At 42.1% G+C, this 18,504-nt stretch overlaps 2 protein-coding genes across 3 annotated transcripts in view; one reads left to right on the plus strand and one right to left on the minus strand.

The window, feature by feature from the left end:
• The window catches only part of sm (smooth), a 63,435-nt gene that overhangs the window by 22,972 nt on the left and 21,959 nt on the right, over positions 1-18,504 (minus strand). For both annotated transcript variants that reach the window (XM_065491682.1, XM_065491683.1), the window contains exons 3-6: positions 13,378-13,447; positions 10,193-10,278; positions 8,301-8,397; positions 6,161-6,224 (exon numbers count right to left, since the gene is read on the minus strand). In XM_065491682.1, coding sequence (XP_065347754.1) covers positions 6,161-6,224; positions 8,301-8,397; positions 10,193-10,278; positions 13,378-13,447 — 317 coding nt within the window. The remainder of the gene's footprint in view (positions 1-6,160; positions 6,225-8,300; positions 8,398-10,192; positions 10,279-13,377; positions 13,448-18,504) is intronic.
• LOC135944615 (dehydrogenase/reductase SDR family protein 7-like) overlaps positions 15,320-18,504 on the plus strand; it is a 52,816-nt gene continuing 49,631 nt past the window's right edge. Inside the window, exon 1 of the mRNA XM_065491690.1 lies at positions 15,320-15,332. The gene's annotated coding sequence lies outside the window, so the exon portion shown is untranslated. The remainder of the gene's footprint in view (positions 15,333-18,504) is intronic.

Here is an 18,504-nt window from a genome sequence, read left to right on the forward strand (position 1 = left end):
CAAAAAATTATCAATCAACCCTTAATCCAGGCGGAAGATCAACCAGCCGTCAGCGCCGCGGTTAAATTTGGCCAGCTGCTACATTTCGACTGGCTCACTCGACGCGGCCAAAAAGCACATTGCCTTGCTTCAACTATGTAAGTGCAAGATTTCTAACTACCGATGCCTTTTTCTTGGCAGGCGTTGAATAATCTTCATTAAATTTAGTTCGTCAAAATAATCGTCGGAGGCAGCAGCGTTTCAGCCCGTAGACAAGTGTTGCTGGCCGAGAAAACTTTTAAATCGCGTTAGCTGGTGAACTACTAATATGTATTAATGCACGAAGAGGGGTCGGCGAAAATTGAGGCAGAGGGCTTCGCGGTGAATAAATAAGCTGCCACCAGAGAGTGTTAATATTTATTCAACTCGGGACTGGATTTTTTTGCCCTCGGCTCTGTTTTAATTAAATTGTTGTCACGAGCTTCCCGTTCTTTTAGGCGCTTTCAAATAAAGCCAGCTGTATAATGATTGATGTCTGGCTGCTTTATTCTTCTTATTCCATTACCCGGCAGCGAGTGGGTGTATGCAACCCGCTCAACTGAAGCGTCAAGTCGGTTGCGTTTCTTTTCCTCCAAAATTCCGCAAAGCACGAGACAGAAATCAGCTCGAGAGCAAATAATCCATCCTAATCCGCATTCCCGAGCAAAACGCCTCCCTTTCCACTCAAGTGCTGAGTAAGCAGGATTGACAGACAGGTCGCCCCTGCTGCAGCCGAGGCCTGCGCACCAGAAATAAAAATTCCAGGGGCTTGCAGCAGCCGAGTCGCGAGCAACAAAACAAAACCTCGAAAGGGAGATTGCGCCTCTCTTCTTTGTTTGCCGGAGCCACAGGTTCCCGCGGCGGCCGAGTACAAAATCATTACACGCGGGGTGGAGACCTGGGAAGCCGAAGCCCGACAGCTTCGGCCGTATTAAGTATCAGCGTAGGTCGGTGGCGAACGAAGCCGTAGAGACTAGAGAGCGAGCGAGAGGCGAATCAGCCAGCAATGTAGCGGCGCGGCAAACCGGCCGACCGCCGTGCCCGCTTTATCTCCATTATCGCGCCGGCCGATTAATTTGCGACTCGAATTAATATTCAAAAATAGAATCTCTCTCACTCTCGCTCCCCCTTCTGTTCGCCGCACGCCCTGTTCGAGTTTGCGCTCTTGCGGGAACGCTCGTGCACGCCGCTCTTGTTTCCTGAGAGAATAACATGTTCCGCGAATCGTTTTCGTTTTGCCGAATACGAAATGTGAATTTCGAATGTCTTCCAAGCAAAATTGTGACATCGGCGAGTCTCCCGCCGGATCGATACAGGGTTTTAACGAGCTGGCGTCGTTTTCAACTTGCACTTACGCCGATGGAAAGTACTTATATCTGAGAGCCTGATAATAATGAAGCGGACTTGTAAATAAACACATAATGACGGCGGCCGTTGTTACGTTAAAAAAGGCCGTTGTCAAGAGAAATTGATCTGGGTGCACTCTGCACTGTCTATCTGATGTTGGCAAAATCAATATTCGCTACTTCTGGGAAATTATATTACTGTTTCCGCTTCAATGAATGATGAGTAGTGTTGAGAATTTTGGACGATCGAATGCTTTTTCAGTTTTTTTTCTGTCCATCTGATCCACTTTTAAACGCCAAATAAGCACGAATCATGCTATTAAAACAATTTTGAGCCATCAATAAAATCACACAAAATCGTTTGATACCAAATCTGTTAAAAATCCATTCAAATTAGGTTTGAAGCCTTACTCTTTGAGCCCAATTAATTTTTTCTGAATGAATTGAAACCAAATTCATCCTTGTTACTTCAAAATTTATTTATTTAATTTTTCTAACAAGTTTTGGCATCACAGTTGCGCCTTATTTCTAAGATGGGTCCAAACAACAGAGACAAATAAAAATTTAAAATAATTTTTGTCTAAAATAATCGGATTTCACCAATGAAGCAAAAACCTTGTAATCAAATTGCAACTCTTCAAAAAAAAAATGCAAGAGATTCACTCTAAAAATGAATAAAAAACGTATCGGCCTCTAAACCGTTACAAACGTATAAAATTCGCCAATAAACTGTATTGTTTTATGTCACCACGGTTCGAAAAAATCCTAGTTTTTGTTGAAAAATATCTGCAGGTGGTTACGTTTTCCAGGCAAGCATTATAAGGTTAATTTCCGAAACAATGAACATCAAGCTTATATGAATTAAGCAAAATGGAGCTGTAAAAGGGAGCATTGTTTTAAATTAAGACTTAATCACATTCTCTAATTGCCTTGAAAACTGCTTTTATGAGCGAGTAGAGCCTGTGAATGTTTCACTTTTAGCAATGAATAAAAAGCACTGTGCCATGAAATAAAAAACTCGCGAATTTTTAGGGAAAAAACCTGCAGGAAAACTCCTGTTGCGAACCTTGGGCTGAGCACTTTCACCCAGGCAAAAAGCGAGGCCCGCTTTGATACACCCGGCTGGTACGAGATAAATCGTCCTGAAAGGCGTATCCGAAGCCTGCAGCAGCACATGCACGCAGGGCAAAAAGAGGGAAAACGGACGGAAGAGGCGGCAGGCTGGTGCGTGGTGCGCGGCGGCGGCGGCGGCAGCGACGGCGAGAAAATACAGGCCGGCTGTGCATGCATAATCCGGTGCCATTGAAGCGGTGAATAGAGATGGGCGGGCGGGCCTAATCCCGTCAGGGGGTCTCTAATCTCGAAATTAGCCTCCTTTCTTATTTCACTCGGCAGAAAAGATGGGATTTGCATCTCTTCCCGTTCCTATTAGCGGCGGCGGCGCCCGTTTCGGAGAGTCCGCGCGCGTATTCATTTCCCCGCGGAGCAAGAGGAGCAACAATAAATATTTCACGAGAGCGTCTTCCACTCGCGTGCGCACGCCGACCGACTAAATTTACCTTGCCTAGCAGCAGCAGCAGCAGCAGCTAGCTGCTCGCCTCATGAGTATATAATGCGAGCCAGTGAGTAGTAAACGCGGTGTACACGTATACATATTGTGTTACGAGAGGCGTAAAACGCGCTGTGGCAATTGCCGTCGGGCGTTCGCTCGGAAAACTTGGCCTAATGTGCCGAAAATTTTTAATGCACCTCATCCGACCGGACAACAACGGGCTGTTAACTTATAATTAACGTTGGCGTGGTTAATTGGCGAAAATGATTCCGGCAGCGGTGGCTGTGGCGTTTCATTGCACTTTTTGCGCCCCGGTGCATTGTTAGCGCGAAACGAGCGGCTGTTGAATCCGCGCACGTGCTTCGAGCATCATTAGAGCGGGTTTTAAATTGCAGTCGGTCCGCTGGACGCTGCGCTGGAGTTTTTTCTTTATTATAATTATTCTCTGTAATTATTATGCAACGAACGTGATGGAGCCGAGATTATTTCCGTCTCCGTTCACCCTCGTTAAATTCGAAAAATATATCTAGATCAGCATCGCGGCTGCAACTTTGGCCAAGTTCATTTCCCGACGAGAAATTCGCGTCTCCTTGCCCGAGAGGTACGTTTTTTTACCCACCGGCGGATTCGTCAGTTAAAGGGAAGAATAACTTTGTATAAATTTTATTTCGCGGAAATGATAGGGACAGAGTTGGAGCCGTGAAATAAGTCTTTCCCTCTTTCGCCTCCCACGTTTTGCGAATTTTAATAACGATATCAAGATCTGGGCGAGGCGGAACATGAAATTTAATGTAACGTGTCGGTTAATTCCCTTTTCATTTGGTGCCGCAAGTGCTGTTAGCCCAATAAAGCTCTGAATTGTGTTTGATATTGGGATTTCAAATGGTCGGGCTGTCATGCGAGAGGCTAAATGCGCCATTGAGGGTGTAACAGGAACCAGTGACCATTGTCAAACGCGAATTACACGTTTGCCGAAGTGTCAGTCACGTCATGCAAGTACCTGAAAATGACGCGTTTGACAGTCAAAACACACGCAAAACGAAGATTTAATCGCAGCACGCGTCACATTCGGGACAAAAACAGTCTTGTGTGTGGGTGCGTGGCATTTATTTTTGACAATGAATGGCAGAGAAAATTAACCCGGGACGTCTGTTCCGCAGCACTCTCTTCCAAGCGCAGACTGACACCGCAACGTGCACAAACAAAGAGCTGGTCCGTCACTTTAACTAATTCAATAACGTGTCCCACCAACGGGGACGAAATAAAAGAGCGGTCAGTCAGTCGGGCCGATCGATCCGCTGCGAGACGACAGGGCAAACAATGGCCGCGCTGATCGGGCCCGGGCGGAAGTTCGTTAGCCGACGCCGAAAATCGGCCGACGAATCGAAACAATGAGTCGCATGTGTGACTGATTAAAGCCATTAGAGCCGGCCGGTGACAGCGACCGGCATTGTACAAGCACGAATCGCATTTGCAACGCTTACGACTTAATAGACAAACGACCTCAAGCGCGCATTGTTCCTCACCACGGTGGACCCACTACCGTACGTATATGTGCAAATGACAGTAATCAAGGTGGGACACCTTCGCGCATTAATAAAATGCTCGCTTACCCCGCTCGCATAAATAAGGAATGAGCGAGCACCAGCGACGCTTGAATTACATATGCGTGCGCTCCGTTTTTTCTTTACACCGCGCTGTATCAAGTACGCACATATAAATGTACACAACGCCAGTCGGACGGGGCTATCTCCAACATGGGCCGAGCGAGAAAAAAGTATTTCACAGCAAGATGAATAATTCATGAGAAAATTGCTGCGTAATTTAATTTGATCTTGAAATGAACTGGTCATTCATATGTGCTACAGAATAAATGAACCGTTTTTTAAAATGGGAAGCTAGGCTCAGGTGATTTAAGCTTATCTTTCGCACAGTTTGCGACACGCACTTCTTGTAGAAGTGGAAAAAACATCAGGATTTCTTTGGCTCTTATAGTTGCTATCGCAGAAGAATCATACTTATCAACTTTTTTTAATTCTGTGTATTTGTTAAGTTTGACATCAGGATCAGCAGCAAAAGTAAATAATCAAAGAGAAAAATGATATTGTACGTTCTCGTACTGGGCAACAGCTGTTTCAGTCCTTAAGGCCTCATTGACAGTACTTAATATGCATAACAATGCAGCAATCTGCAGAGGGTTACGTCTCACCGGTCGTTAAAACGATAGACTTAACTAATTGTACATGTAATTAAAAAGGAGTACCATGACGAATTCTATGAATGCCACCACTCGACCTACACTAGATAAAACCCTTTCTCATTGAATTCACGAGCCCAAAATTGCATCTAATTTTCGAGAAGATATGTTAAAAGAAAACCCCTATATCATATTAAATTCATTGGAAGCAAAATGTTTTCGTTTAAGTCACATGAAGACTAAATCAAAAGAGAACATTTTTGTGGCAAATTGTTATCAATTAATTTAAAAATATATGTATACTTTTTTACTCTACAGCTTTAAATTTTATAATTATAAATCCAATATCCGTTGCTTCGAACGCAAAACGAATATCAATTAATTGAGTACTATCAAGAATCGGGTTAAAATTGTGCGTAATAAGCACGTTTGCATTCTCCTATTGAAAATCAATGTCAGGCCGATACCGTAGAAGGTCCTGACGGATGCTGAAAACCTTCGAACAGGCTCGCTCAAGTGCACGAGAGACCTACGGCGCAGCGGCCCGATGGCCCTGGCGCGCTTGTTGCTGACGACGACCGACTTGAAGGGTGGAGTATGTGCTGTTTGCATGTTTGTGAGGTTTGTTTCAGCGGAGGAAATGCAAAAAAGCAGGAGGAGTAATTCAAAACCAGTCGAAAGAAAGGCGCGTGAGCATGAATATATGCATGTGTTTGTACAAAACGTTCCCACGCATTCACCAGGTATGTAGAGGTACTTGCTGAATGTGCATGCACGCGTCCGCTCGCTCAGGCGGATCTCCCCTGACAAGTAGTGCGGCGGGAGGAAGAAAGTGGAAAAGATTCGTTAAGGGTTCTCTCATGAGCGAAAAACAGGCGTGAGATTCAATTTCTCGTGCGTGTTTGCGACTGATTTAGAGTACGGGAGGAAAGCTAAGTTTTTTTCTGCTTAGACCCCAAGTGTTTTGGTGCGGATTTTAATAGATTTTTATTTTTTCATTGAAGGCGGTGAGTAAATCGGCGTGGAAAATGTTTTAAAGCGACTTACCTAAATCTGGCACGGTGTAGTCCCAGCTCTCGCTGTCGTTTCTGTACACGTTCAGTTTGGATGGCTGCAAACAGAGGAAAGCCTGATATCATCACGTCCGCGCAAATTTCCATCAATATTGCATAAATAATGGATTCCATGCCTCGCGGGGCTACTAAAAGAGAAGAGGAAGAAGCCGGCTGTTTGCCTTTCAATTCGCAATATATATACGTGTAGCCGGCTGGCTATTCGCGTGGAATATCTCCGACAAAAACCAGATTCGCTCTCCGATACGCGCGGCAATATTTCTCTGGTTCGTGGCGAAGGCGAATCCCCAGCAGACGGGGGTTAAACAAGGCTCTTTGTATGCTTGATTGAAATCAGAAGTCGTTCGCATGCGTAATAAATGAGTTTAATAAAATTCACGGTGCGATAAGGTATTATTCGATCACAGTCCTGCTCTCATCCCTTCGTTGAAGTGCAAAAGAATGTGGTATGTGCCGTACAAGGTCCAGTAACAAAGCTGTTTGTTTTCAATTAGCTGCTTCTAAATGAGCAACTTGCTTACTATGTCAATTACGAACAACCGTTTGCTCAAATTAGAGGTACGTCACAAATAAGTGAAAAAGAACATGAAGTATGGAAATTTATTGACAAGTACTAACACATTAGGATTCTTGCGTTGTGGCAAGTATTGATTTCCCTGGATTCGCGTGTAGCCTGCCGTGATGTGAACCTAGTTAAAATATGCATTCTTCGATTTTACGAAAATTCAAGCTATTTACAGAGCTTTTTAAATATTACCAAATAATTCAAAATTCCTTTTTTTAGTTCAATTATGATGAAAGAGGGTGTATAGATATTTGATGAGACAAATCAACCGACAGAGTAATTTTATCTTTCTAAAAATACTTTAATATTTAAATGTGGATTTGTTATGGTCTCTGTTACTTTAGTACTTGCATGTAGAGCAAAAAATGTCCTTATTCGGTTAGAGCGGTTAAACTTTCTTATTGTTAAATTTGGCCAAATGTTCTTCCATTTTATGCGCTCTCCTAAAGTATTTAGTTGAATTTATAAACTAAAGCTTATAGTTGTTCCGCATATTTGGTATCCTTTCTTACATAAATATCAGTTACTCAATACATAAATTCTGGATCAACTTTACGATTTTCCCAGCCAAAATCTACATTCTAATTACTGTTTCTGAAAGTAAAATTACACATATATCTGGAGATTGTTGATAATAAATAGTCTAATATTAAAAATGGTCAGGACTAAAGGAAAAGATTTTAAAACAATTCCCGTTTTTAAGTACCGTAAGGATCTTAATTACTCACTAAAGCCATGAAATTAAAAATTTTCACCTTCTATAGTTTACATTAAAAAATACACGTGCATGTTTTTGCACCTACATATAACGGGGCATCTTAACATGTTCCTTGTGAGCAGCAGTTTTTCCCGTAAAAAATTACCACAAAACTTTCATTTAGGGAAGTAAAAGTTTGCTCCAACCTTTGGCACTAGTAATTTGTTGTTTATTTTCGGACCACCGAGCGAGACTTGCTCTTCATACAGTATTCTCTATGCACGTGAAACTTCTGGGCGACGGTGCCGACTCAAGAGTAATTTTTTCCCATAACTAGAGCGCCATGAATGATACCACGGGGTGAAAAAAGAAAGTTTGAAGAGCGATCATAAAAGTGGTTATTTATAACTGGCGCGCGAGCAGCCCAGCAAGAAGCTTTTCCAACCTCCCTCGTAAATATCTCAATTTCGAATTTATTATACGCGCGATATGCATATCAGCAGAGCACAAAACGCTTCTTTGTACGCGGAAAGTGGGAAAAATCTGCTTCCGCGGCTGCTTTTAAATTATGCACGCCGCAAAAAAAAGCACGGAGACAAAAGACAAGAGGTGTGCTCAAAGCGACAAAATTTTGCTGGCCGCAATTTATGAAAAATGAAAAACGCGCGGCGGCAATAATGATTTAAATCCCCCTGGTTTTTTTTGCAGCGCCCGGGCGAACAACAGCACGCGGCCGGTTCCGCCGCTGAGTGAGAGCGAAAGTGACTTTTTCCTCTTCTTTACTACGCTGCCTAAACAAACTCGGCCGCAAATTCCCTGCTAATGCACAAGCCAAACACGCGTTGTACGTACCTTTGCATACTCGATTTTGAGGGTGCAGCAGCCCGAGTAGATGTCTGCGCCGTTCAGCGTGTCCTTGGCTCTCTTTGCTGACTCGACGCTGTCAAACGTGCAAGCTTGAGTTAAGGAAACACCGCCGGCTAAAAATATTACATTGTGTGCGGGCGAAAGTGAAAAGCACGCGCCGCGCGCGGCAACAGTTATTCTTTTTTCGACGCCGTCGAGACAAACAGAGTGGAATTCACGCAAAAACGAGTGAAACTGCAAACTCTGAGGCGGCAGCAGAAGGCGTTTGACCTGTTAAGGAGGTGCCCTCGGGGAGAATTACCGAGTGACGCTTGTTAAAACGATCAAATTGCAATTAATCGCATCCAACAGCCTTGCGAAACACGTTGTACGCGTGTAGCGCACGGCTTTTGTGCGTCGAGGAACACTTTCGCAACCATCAGCTCTTTGTGCGCAACTTAGCCGTTGAATATTCATCGCGGATAGCGGTAAACATTGAAGCAAAACACGCATTCGAGTTTGTAAACTCGTTGAAATAGAATTTCCAGCAATAGTTTTGGGGCCAAACTAAGCCGTTATAGAGCTTTTCGCATTTCCGTCACGTCCTGATTGAATTTCTTCAAGTTTCTGTGAAAATTTCAAGCCTCCACTTTCACGTTCAATTTTCTTTTTCCCGTCTCCCGGTGCACTAGACTCGTTTTGGCGTCGTGCGTCCCAACTGCAAGCCAGTCCGCCGAGGGTCTTTAGCGGCGAGGCGCCGATTGGACCTCACTTGACGCCACGTGAGTGACATTACCGAAAATCAAGACGGATCGGGTCTGATGGATCACTCTGGTGTCAAGTGGAGCAGTCAGTCGACGCCGCACCAGCAGCTTCCTCAAACAAAAGGCTGCTCTGGTTGCTCAAGATATTTCCGGACGCGAGATGCAAACTGGTTGAGGCTTCGACTGGCGCCAAAAGGCTCCTTGTTGCGCGTCTCGATGGAAATTGAAACTCTATTGTGATTTCAATGTGGTTTGTTTGTCAATTCAATGTTGCTTTCAGTTGGCAGCACAACCTACGATTCAAAATAAGTTCTCTTCAACCAAAGCATAGTCATGTCTGATAAGCATTGAAAAGGCAGACCTAATGAAAGTAAAAAATAAAACAGGATGAGGTTGAAGTAGTAATAAAAGTTTCTCAGCTATCTTTCAAGCATTCAATATCTGTGAGTTGAATTTTGAGCTAGAACGAAAGTGTTGTCAAGAATAGCGAGCTGTGTGTTTCAAAATAATGACGTACTTTCATGCAAACAACTGTGCAATTCGGCCTCAAAATAAGCTCGTTTAGATCGAATTTACGCTATTTGCTGCGTCATAAGAATGGATGCAACTTACGTAATATTGACGTAATATTGGCTATGCGGCCATCGATTTGAGATCAAACGAACGTTCGGAAAAGGAGAGGCCAGTCTGTGAACTATTTTCGTACAATGGCTAATGATATATCGTTGCGTAAGGCTTATTTATTTGATACAAAAATGTTGGCTCCCATTCAATTGGATTTAATAAACGGTGCTTTTACGCGCGGCTTATGATCCTCTCACGCGGTCACTTTGGAATATAGGAAAACGCATATTTCGAGCTGCTGGATATACACATTTCGTGAGCGGAAAATCTGGCTGAGATAAAAACCCGATGCTCCATTTCCCCGCTAAACGCCGGGCTAATGACCTTTTTAAACGCTGAGGCAGTAAAAGTCTTTTATGAGAAATATTTAGGATTCGCAGCGTGTTTGCGCGAAGCCCGAAATAAAAATTAAGACAGCGCAGAGCTAAAGTGCCATTGCGGCTTTCCATTCTCTTTACTTCCCTAATCCACTCTGTCGCCAAAACTTTTTAATTTGCGGGAAAAGGATATTCGACCATGGCCTGCACGCCGTTTTTCTTGAAGATTACGATGCGCACCACTTGGCCGTTGGGGGCGCTGATGGTGTGCAGCACATCCTGTAACAGAAGGAGAGAAAAGTAATTAGGCCGAGCGATATATTCATATAGATGAGGATAGGAGAGTAAGAAAGATTCGGCAGAAGACGCGGCCGAATTTATCGGTTCCATTTCTCACGCTCGAGGGGCAAGCAGCCCGGGCAACGATAAAAGGGCCTCGTGTGCCTGCGGGGCGCGTTTATTGGGGGGCCGATTCCCTTCAATATACACTTGGTTGCAGCGGCGGCATGCGGCGCGCGGTCAGAAAAGAAGATAAATCAATGGGTGTGTGTGTATGTGCTGCTGCACTGACACGGCACCGCAAGCCGCGCCGCAAAAACTACTGTTTTCGCTCTTCGAGAGGGAGGCAAATAGAAGCCGGGACCGGGACCCCCTGGAACGTGCGGGCGAACCGCGAGAGCGAATTGTTGCCGCACCGAATACAAATGGGCATGCAAATTCCGCCGTTCAAATGGGAATACAAACAAAAAGTTGAGGCTTCCGGCGGCGGGCGCAATTCGGAAATTATGGAAGGCGCCCGTAAAAAATCTTGTGCTTTTCAGATGTAAAATCTTTGTTTATACTCCCTCATTTGAATATAACTCTCGGAGGTGGTGTAGGAAAACCTATTTATCGTACACCACCGTCATGAATAAAAATGCTTACTTCATTGTTGCGGAATAATAATGGCTAAAAATTACTTTTAAAGCAGTATGTATGAATTTACATTTTTAGTTATTTAGGGCCATGCGTTTATATAGCCACCACGAAATTGCGCCGCTGAAACCCAAAGCCTCTGAACAAATGAGCATATCCTCTTACTTTATTTTAACACTTGCAATTAATATGTATTTTCAACAACAGCAGCATTTAACCAAAGCACAGGAAAAAAGCACAGTAATTTCAGCTTTTCTAGTTTCGTATAGGGTGTATATATATGTCCTTTCCTAATTTTGATAATGCTATGGACACTTTCTGATACTTTCCAGTGTTGCTTCTGATTCCTCAACAGATATAATTAAGTATTGTTTTGTAAAAATGCCATTTATTTGGGTTTTTTTATCTCTCTTAAATCTCATCTATTGAAGGTTAAGTATGAATTGTCAACCTTTGTTCAGCAGCATTGATATAAAGTTCTTGTCTTTTGGACTTATTAATGAAAGCGTATGTTAATTCACTTAAAAATTCTTTTGATTGACGTGCCTAATAGAGGAGAGGGAAAATCATGCTACCAATTTTTTCATGTAATTTTCAAGAAAATTTAGACATTAAAAATAAACAATAATACCGTCTTAATTCGCAACTTTCAACTGCAGCACTGCAAATGAAATTAAGATTATAGCCGCAAAAATGCTGGAAATATAAAAAAAAATATTGCGATGGGAAATTTTTGGTTTTGTTCTAGTATTCTTTTTAATTTTTCACCGACTCCTGCAAAATTAGGTAAATAGTAAAAAAAAATACCAGATTTCTAGTTCTTTTTTTTGTAAAGGAATTACTCTGTACCGATCCTTTGCCAATTATTAAGGGAACATTAATGTGTTTTACTCATTTATGTAAAACTTGATTTTGAACGACATTCACATGAGAGAGCTCGAGCAACCAACAATAATTTTGGTAATTAGTGTTGTGATACCATAGGGACACCTGGCATAAGTAAACCAAAAAATCGCCTATGATTCTTGCATCTCACCTAACATACACCATTTTTCTAAAAAATACGATACTTATTTATCATTATCTAAATTATCAAAATTTTGTTTCCTTCAGCTCTGATTTTGGCAAGAATTATTGATATTAATTGTACAAATATTAATATTCACGAACATCTAAAATCTTTCAATCACATTTAATATTTAAACAGTCGTTCTCATGGGTATTGATCGGAAGCTGATTTTAATAATGGCAAATGGCGGCTTGGAAGTAAATCAAAAGGCGATTTTTTTATTAAAGCAAACGCAAGCAGTTCTGCTGAAATTAATTGCCATAGTTGCAACACTCAATCGTCAAAACCGGAACGCTTTCAAAGAGCAGTAGGTTGATTGGTCGCTTGTCAAAGGCGAGGGTGTCTCACGCTCGGTAGAGATGAATTACGTCTCACGCGGTGGCGGCAATTATTTTTCGGTTCAGCAGAAAAATTGCTCGTCGCGGCGAGAGAAATGTTTTCAACTGTAAGTAAGCGCGCGCGCGCGCGGGTAAAAGCATTGAGGCTGCTCTCGTGGAACCAATAAATCTAATCGATGCACTCCGGCGGCAGCGGTGGTAGCGGCGGCGGCGGGCGACCGACCGGCTTCTCGTGCGGGTGGCTCGGGGTGCGCGGGAGTGAGCAGGGGCGAGCGGGCGTGTATGAATAAAATTGCGGAAGCTGAAACGCCGTGCGCCCAACCCACAGCTTATTGCCTTTGTGACTGCCGCCGTTGGATGAGAGCAAGTGAGTGAGTGAGGTGTGTGTGGATATAGGATGGCCCGGCACTTGATTGCCCGGCCGCACAGCTGTGAGTGCCAAGGAATGGGGTGGAAATGGGTCCCACCGCTTGTGCCGATCCCCTGCACTGTTTCTCCGTGTCGGCGTATCCTTTTGGAGCGACCGGGTTGGGAGAGGCGAGGTACAAAGGAAAATTAAACAATCAAATTTAATAACTAGGGTGGAAATTAATACTTATGACACTTCTTCCACGATTCATACTCTCATATTATTAAGGGAATGAAAGAACGTAGGGAACATTTTTTTTCAATAAAATGACTCTTGAAAATGTCAGTTAAATTATTCATTTGAGAGTGATGTTAAATGGCTAATAAACAATATTAAAATATGTATGACAATAATTGCATCACAAAAATATGAGAATAATTTTATCAAACTTCATAAATAATATCACTCAACCGAATTAATTTCCTACCTAGATATTTTAAAACAAATGCTAATTATTATGTCGTTTTAACAATACTAACGTCACTAAAATAATGGAAAAGTAAAAATGCCGATAAGAAACCAATCTATCAATATAACAAAGGTATTTTGCAAGGAAAGAAAACTCCCAACCCTCCAAAAAACATGCATGTGAATTAATCTATTAAGCAAAACCCTCACGGGCCAGCCTGTACGGGTGCATTACTCACCACTGTGATGGGGTACAGCGGGTTGATTATGGTGAAGAGCAAAACGTGGTTCAACTTATCAGATTCCGCCCTGCAAAAGAGGAAAAGTGTGAGCGAGTGAAGCATTAGCGGGCGGCCGATGGGCTGGCTTTTCTCTCATTTTTCTCTGCTGGCACATCCATTAAAAACGGACCCAGGTGAAAAGTGCGTTGCTGGAAATATATATATTTCCCTCTTTTTGTTGGCCGTAAGGAAGCGAGGAAAACGGACGGATTGCAAAAATGAAAGCTCTTTCGAATAAAAGCGTCGGTTTGGTGCGCGCATGAAAGGAAGAAAAGAACGCTGTGGATATACTTTGCAATACTAGAAACCTGAGCCAAATAGAATTGTATATACCTGGAAAGAGTTTCTTGCGGAGGAAAACGAAATAAAATGAGCTTTGTGAACATAAAAGTTGCAAAAGTGATGGTAGAAAATTGAACTGACTATATGCGAGCTGACGGGAAATTTAACATCTTGCCATAAAAATGTATTCCCATTGTAGACATAAGAAAGAGATTTCAACCTAAAAGACTGTTCCAAAAGCGCGGTTTTTTTCTGTCGTCCAATTTACAAAAAGCTTCATATTAACTCTTAATTTAGTAATTGAATGAAGGTTGTGCAACTGGCTGTCCAGATCATTTTAAACGTCGCATTAGTGAATTTCAGCAGTCGTCTACTCGTGTTACTATGTAGCAACCGCACGTGTAAGTTTTCCCTGGACGCACCCTCCTTTTTATTTAATTTGGGTGAACGAAGTCGAACATACTCCTACATGACACATTAAAAAGCACATTAAGCCAGTTTCCGATTTCAAAAGCAACCAGTTTAAACACAATACGTCGTCTGGGCTAAATTTAAATCCACGCGTTCTGCGCTGGCGCCAAGAGAGCAAGAAAAGAGACAAAACAACTCTGGAGGACAATGAGCTCGGCAGATTCGCAATCAAGAAGGACCAGGCTGCTTTCATTTAAATGCTAATCTGCTGCGAGAAAATTGCCGATTTTTCCTGATTAATCCACTGCCGTATTTGCGTGGCTGTTCAAAAGGATTTCCAGTACCATCCTAATGAAAATGCCACTCTCCCAGATTTCAGTATTTTCTCTCTGGCAGAAAATAGACACTCGGCCTAATTCTATTTTTCTCCGTTTCACATGATTAATATCCGATTCAAGCACTCTGAACGTCTGACAAATGACTGCAATTTCGAGCATACCTTTGTGTTTTGCTAGCAACCCTTTGAATGACAGTATGAAATGAGCTGAAATTCGATAAAAAGCACTTTCGTCGTAAATCAAACCGTCGGCCGTTCTTGAAAGAGGGCGGCATTCCGTGCGTGACTGCCGCATCGTCTCAACTAATTTATTGCCGCGGATGGGTGTTTTGCTTAAAGCCGCACAACGTTTTCTCTTTGAGATAATTTCGGAGAAAATGACGTCCTTTCCGTGCAGTGCATCAGGAGCATCGGACGACAAAAGGATTTACAAACATTGGAGATAAAAAAAGACTATAATAGTATTGAATCTTCCGTAATCTGTTGCCAACTCAGATTACACGCAAGCTGATTTCTGTCACGCAGTGCAAATCAAATTTCATTATTTGTCTTACACCGTTCCACATAGCAGCTGCCGATTATACTATCATGTTCGCGCTAGAAATGAAATTATATCTATAAATGATAACGACGCTCGTTTCATTTAGTCTTCTACTTATTAACGAAGAATTTATAGCCAATATTTTAATCGAAAAATACCATGCATTGCAAATTAAATAAAGAAAATACAAACATCAGAATTTCGTTACTTTAAGTACTGTAATGAAAGATATTTGGAATATGAATAATTATCATTTTGATAAATTGACTACTTTCTTCTTGTAGCAGTAATTTTGACCTTTATATCTGCAAAAGTTGAATTTATTCTGGCCTTTATTTTGCAACGTGCGCCGATTTTTGGGCTGTGTTAAATTACCAGACCCCAGACCGTGACTATTTTGCCGTTTTCCTCAAATTTAAATTCATATAAAATATCCACATAGCTCACAGGAGATCAAATAAAATCCCATCTTCTGATGCTTTAAATACATTAAAAGGATCTGGAAAATGTCGCAATATAGGCTCTCTAAAACTCACTAACCGTTTATTTTTTTAATGAAAAACCAGATTTTTCCACGGTTGAGGATAAGTTTTTTTGCAAATATACATGAAGGATTATAGAATGTGATCTTATTTTAGCGCACAAACAAAGTGCACTAAATCTAATCACTGGAACGTTGGATTTGTTGTTAATGAATTTGCTTAGAGAAAGCATCACAGATAATTTTTAAGTGCAAGATAGGTAAGTACGAAATTACTTTTTAATGGCCTGACTCATTGATAAGCATTACATGAATTGCAGAGTAATTGCGTTCAATGAGAAAGATAACGAGCCGAAACGACCGTAATAATCTCCGTTCGAGTGGCGGAGATTGCCAGCCGATAACTTTGATATCCGAACGTGGCCCAAAACACTTCGCACATTATGGTATTATCAAAGGACAGACAAGCGTTATATTTAGGCAAATGAATATGCCTACCCTTTGCGCGCTGACTCGTTCCACAAAATCATAAGACAAAAGTGGCGGCCGCCACTCAAACAAACCAAAGTGCAAACAAAGCCCTCCATTTGGACAGATGGAGTGGGCTCAACAGCGAATCGAATCCGCGACGAGAGCATGTAAACACGCGGGCCCGATATATGTATGCATTTATAATCTTGTTTGGCACTTGTGACCGTCCGATGGCGAAACATGGTCCGTCAGCGGCGATTGATGTGCCAGCGAGGAGGCGGCAACGAGCGTTTCCAGTTAAGTCGGCCGCTTATCGATCTAATTGCTAGGTAAATTGATCAATAAAGACGGTCTTATCTCGTCAGTGGGGCGTTGTAACGTGCTCTACATTTATTTGTAGTCGGTAGCGAGTGCCGTGTTGGGATTTCTTTGACTCCCATTATTTGCCTTTTTGCAGTTGTATAATAATCTCATCTCTAAAAGGCAAAAAATTCCCAAAACAGCAAAACGCATGACGTTAAGGAAGGCCACGCTTGATATAAACTCACACAATTTCTGAGAGCACAGCTTAAGTAAAAAATTGAATTACGCGAAGTTGCAAAATATAAAGTAGCAAGTGCGGTGTGGCAAAACTCAAGAGTCTATTATTGTATTCTTACACTTGGTTCAAGTCTTGTGAGTCAAATGTTCCCAAAGTAACCCCATTTAACAATAATTACAGGCATTTGTTCTTCTAGCAGCGTCTGTCTTGGCAGTGCTTGAAAACATCTATTCAAATGTCAAAAAAATTTGGCACACATTTTAATAGGTTGTTTACTGCAGTTCTACTATTTTAAAATGCCCTTTTAACTAGAATTTAAAATCAATTTCAATTTTGATAGACATCACGTTCAAAACGGAAATTAATTTTCAAACAGCACTATCCAGATTGATAATAAACACTGACAACACTTCCCACAACGCAATTTGCAAACGCTTCAGCTTGGATTACCGCGCGCCGTCGCTTGTAAGCATTGAACTTATTGATTACGACTGGAATTTAAATTACAAATCAATGCGGCACACGACACGTTTTAGCGCACGAGAATATGGAACCTGCTCTCGTTAAAGACCGAGCGGTCATTCAAACAAAAACAAAACGTGGCCCTATAATTGTCCAGTTTGTCTAATTCAATATTTGGCGGCGGCGGCTCGAACGCGGCGTGTCAAACCGCGCCCGACGCCGACACCAGGGCCAATTTGCACTTTAGCATGGGGACACAGGGGGCAATTACGACGTCGACGGCAGTAGTGGTGGCGGCGGCGGCGGGTCAACATGCATGCATGCATGCAGTGTCCCGGGGCGAGTGGGCCGACGCGAACGGCGCTAAACTTTAATAATAAGCGGCGGGCGGGCTTGTTAATTATGCACGTTATTAAGGCAGATTTGAAGCGTGCTCCGGAGAGATTTATTATGCAAAAAAGACGGGTAATGGAATATTCGCGCAACCGGCTAACAAAGTGTGGCGCGTTTATTAACTCCATAGTGTAAGTCGGCTTTTCGCGCGCCGGGGTGTGTGTGTTTTATCGCACTCTATTTTTCTCACATAATAATTCGCCAGGGTCGCGCGCACGGCTGCCTGCATGCCGTTTTTTTTACTACCGTGCGATAATGCTGAATTGCCGGCTAGGACGTAAATTGCGAGCCATTATGCACTCCGCTGTGCCGAATGAATGAATGGACGAGTGAGTGAACGGGCGGACGGGCGATAAAAATCTTGACGTGTAATTGAAATTGAGGGTACAAATGCTTCGCGATGGAGTCTTTTAATGCTGCTGCCGCTGTTGGCCCGCCATTGCGGAATATGAATGGACGAACAAAGGAACATCAAAGTGTCAGAGGTCGTAAAATATATCAATATTCCTCGCTACCACTTTTACTGAAGGAATGAATATATATATATTGCCTTTTAGGATCAAATAAAGATATCTTGGCACATAAAATTCCGAAAGTTGAGAATTTGCAGCAGAAGTATAGGAGAGAAGCTTAAAATGGTTACAGTAGAAAGGTGCGTGGTCCTATGGGTATATATTTTAAGCTGAGCAGTTTAGTTTTTTGTTTCTGTTGTAATTTAATCCATCTCATGGCATTGCGATTAACAATGATATTTCTCAAAATTTAAAAGAAAAATTTTTTGATTGAAGGTCACAGGTCTGAGGATTTATTCATAGAAGAAAATGTTTATTCTGTGTATTTTTATTGTACGATCTAAAAATATTTTTTAATTGTTCCAATTGACAGCCGGAACTAGTTGGCATATAAATCAAATGGTGACCATTTTGCAACGTGGAATTCCAAATTTTTCTTCTATAAAAATATTTGTTACATTTGACGCGTCAGTTGACAAAATGAAACACCGAGCCGATACAGTGAAAAAGCAATTAGACAAAATCACGGATTGGCTGACGGCCGTATGACATGTTACAAAATAAATTAATTATCTCACACTATTTAGGTGTTTGCCAATTTTGCCATTGCCTCAATTACAAGTAATTGTAACATTAATTTATTTCTACCTGATT

This window comes from Cloeon dipterum, chromosome 4, assembly GCF_949628265.1.
Source record: "Cloeon dipterum chromosome 4, ieCloDipt1.1, whole genome shotgun sequence".
Lineage (NCBI taxonomy): Eukaryota > Metazoa > Arthropoda > Insecta > Ephemeroptera > Baetidae > Cloeon > Cloeon dipterum.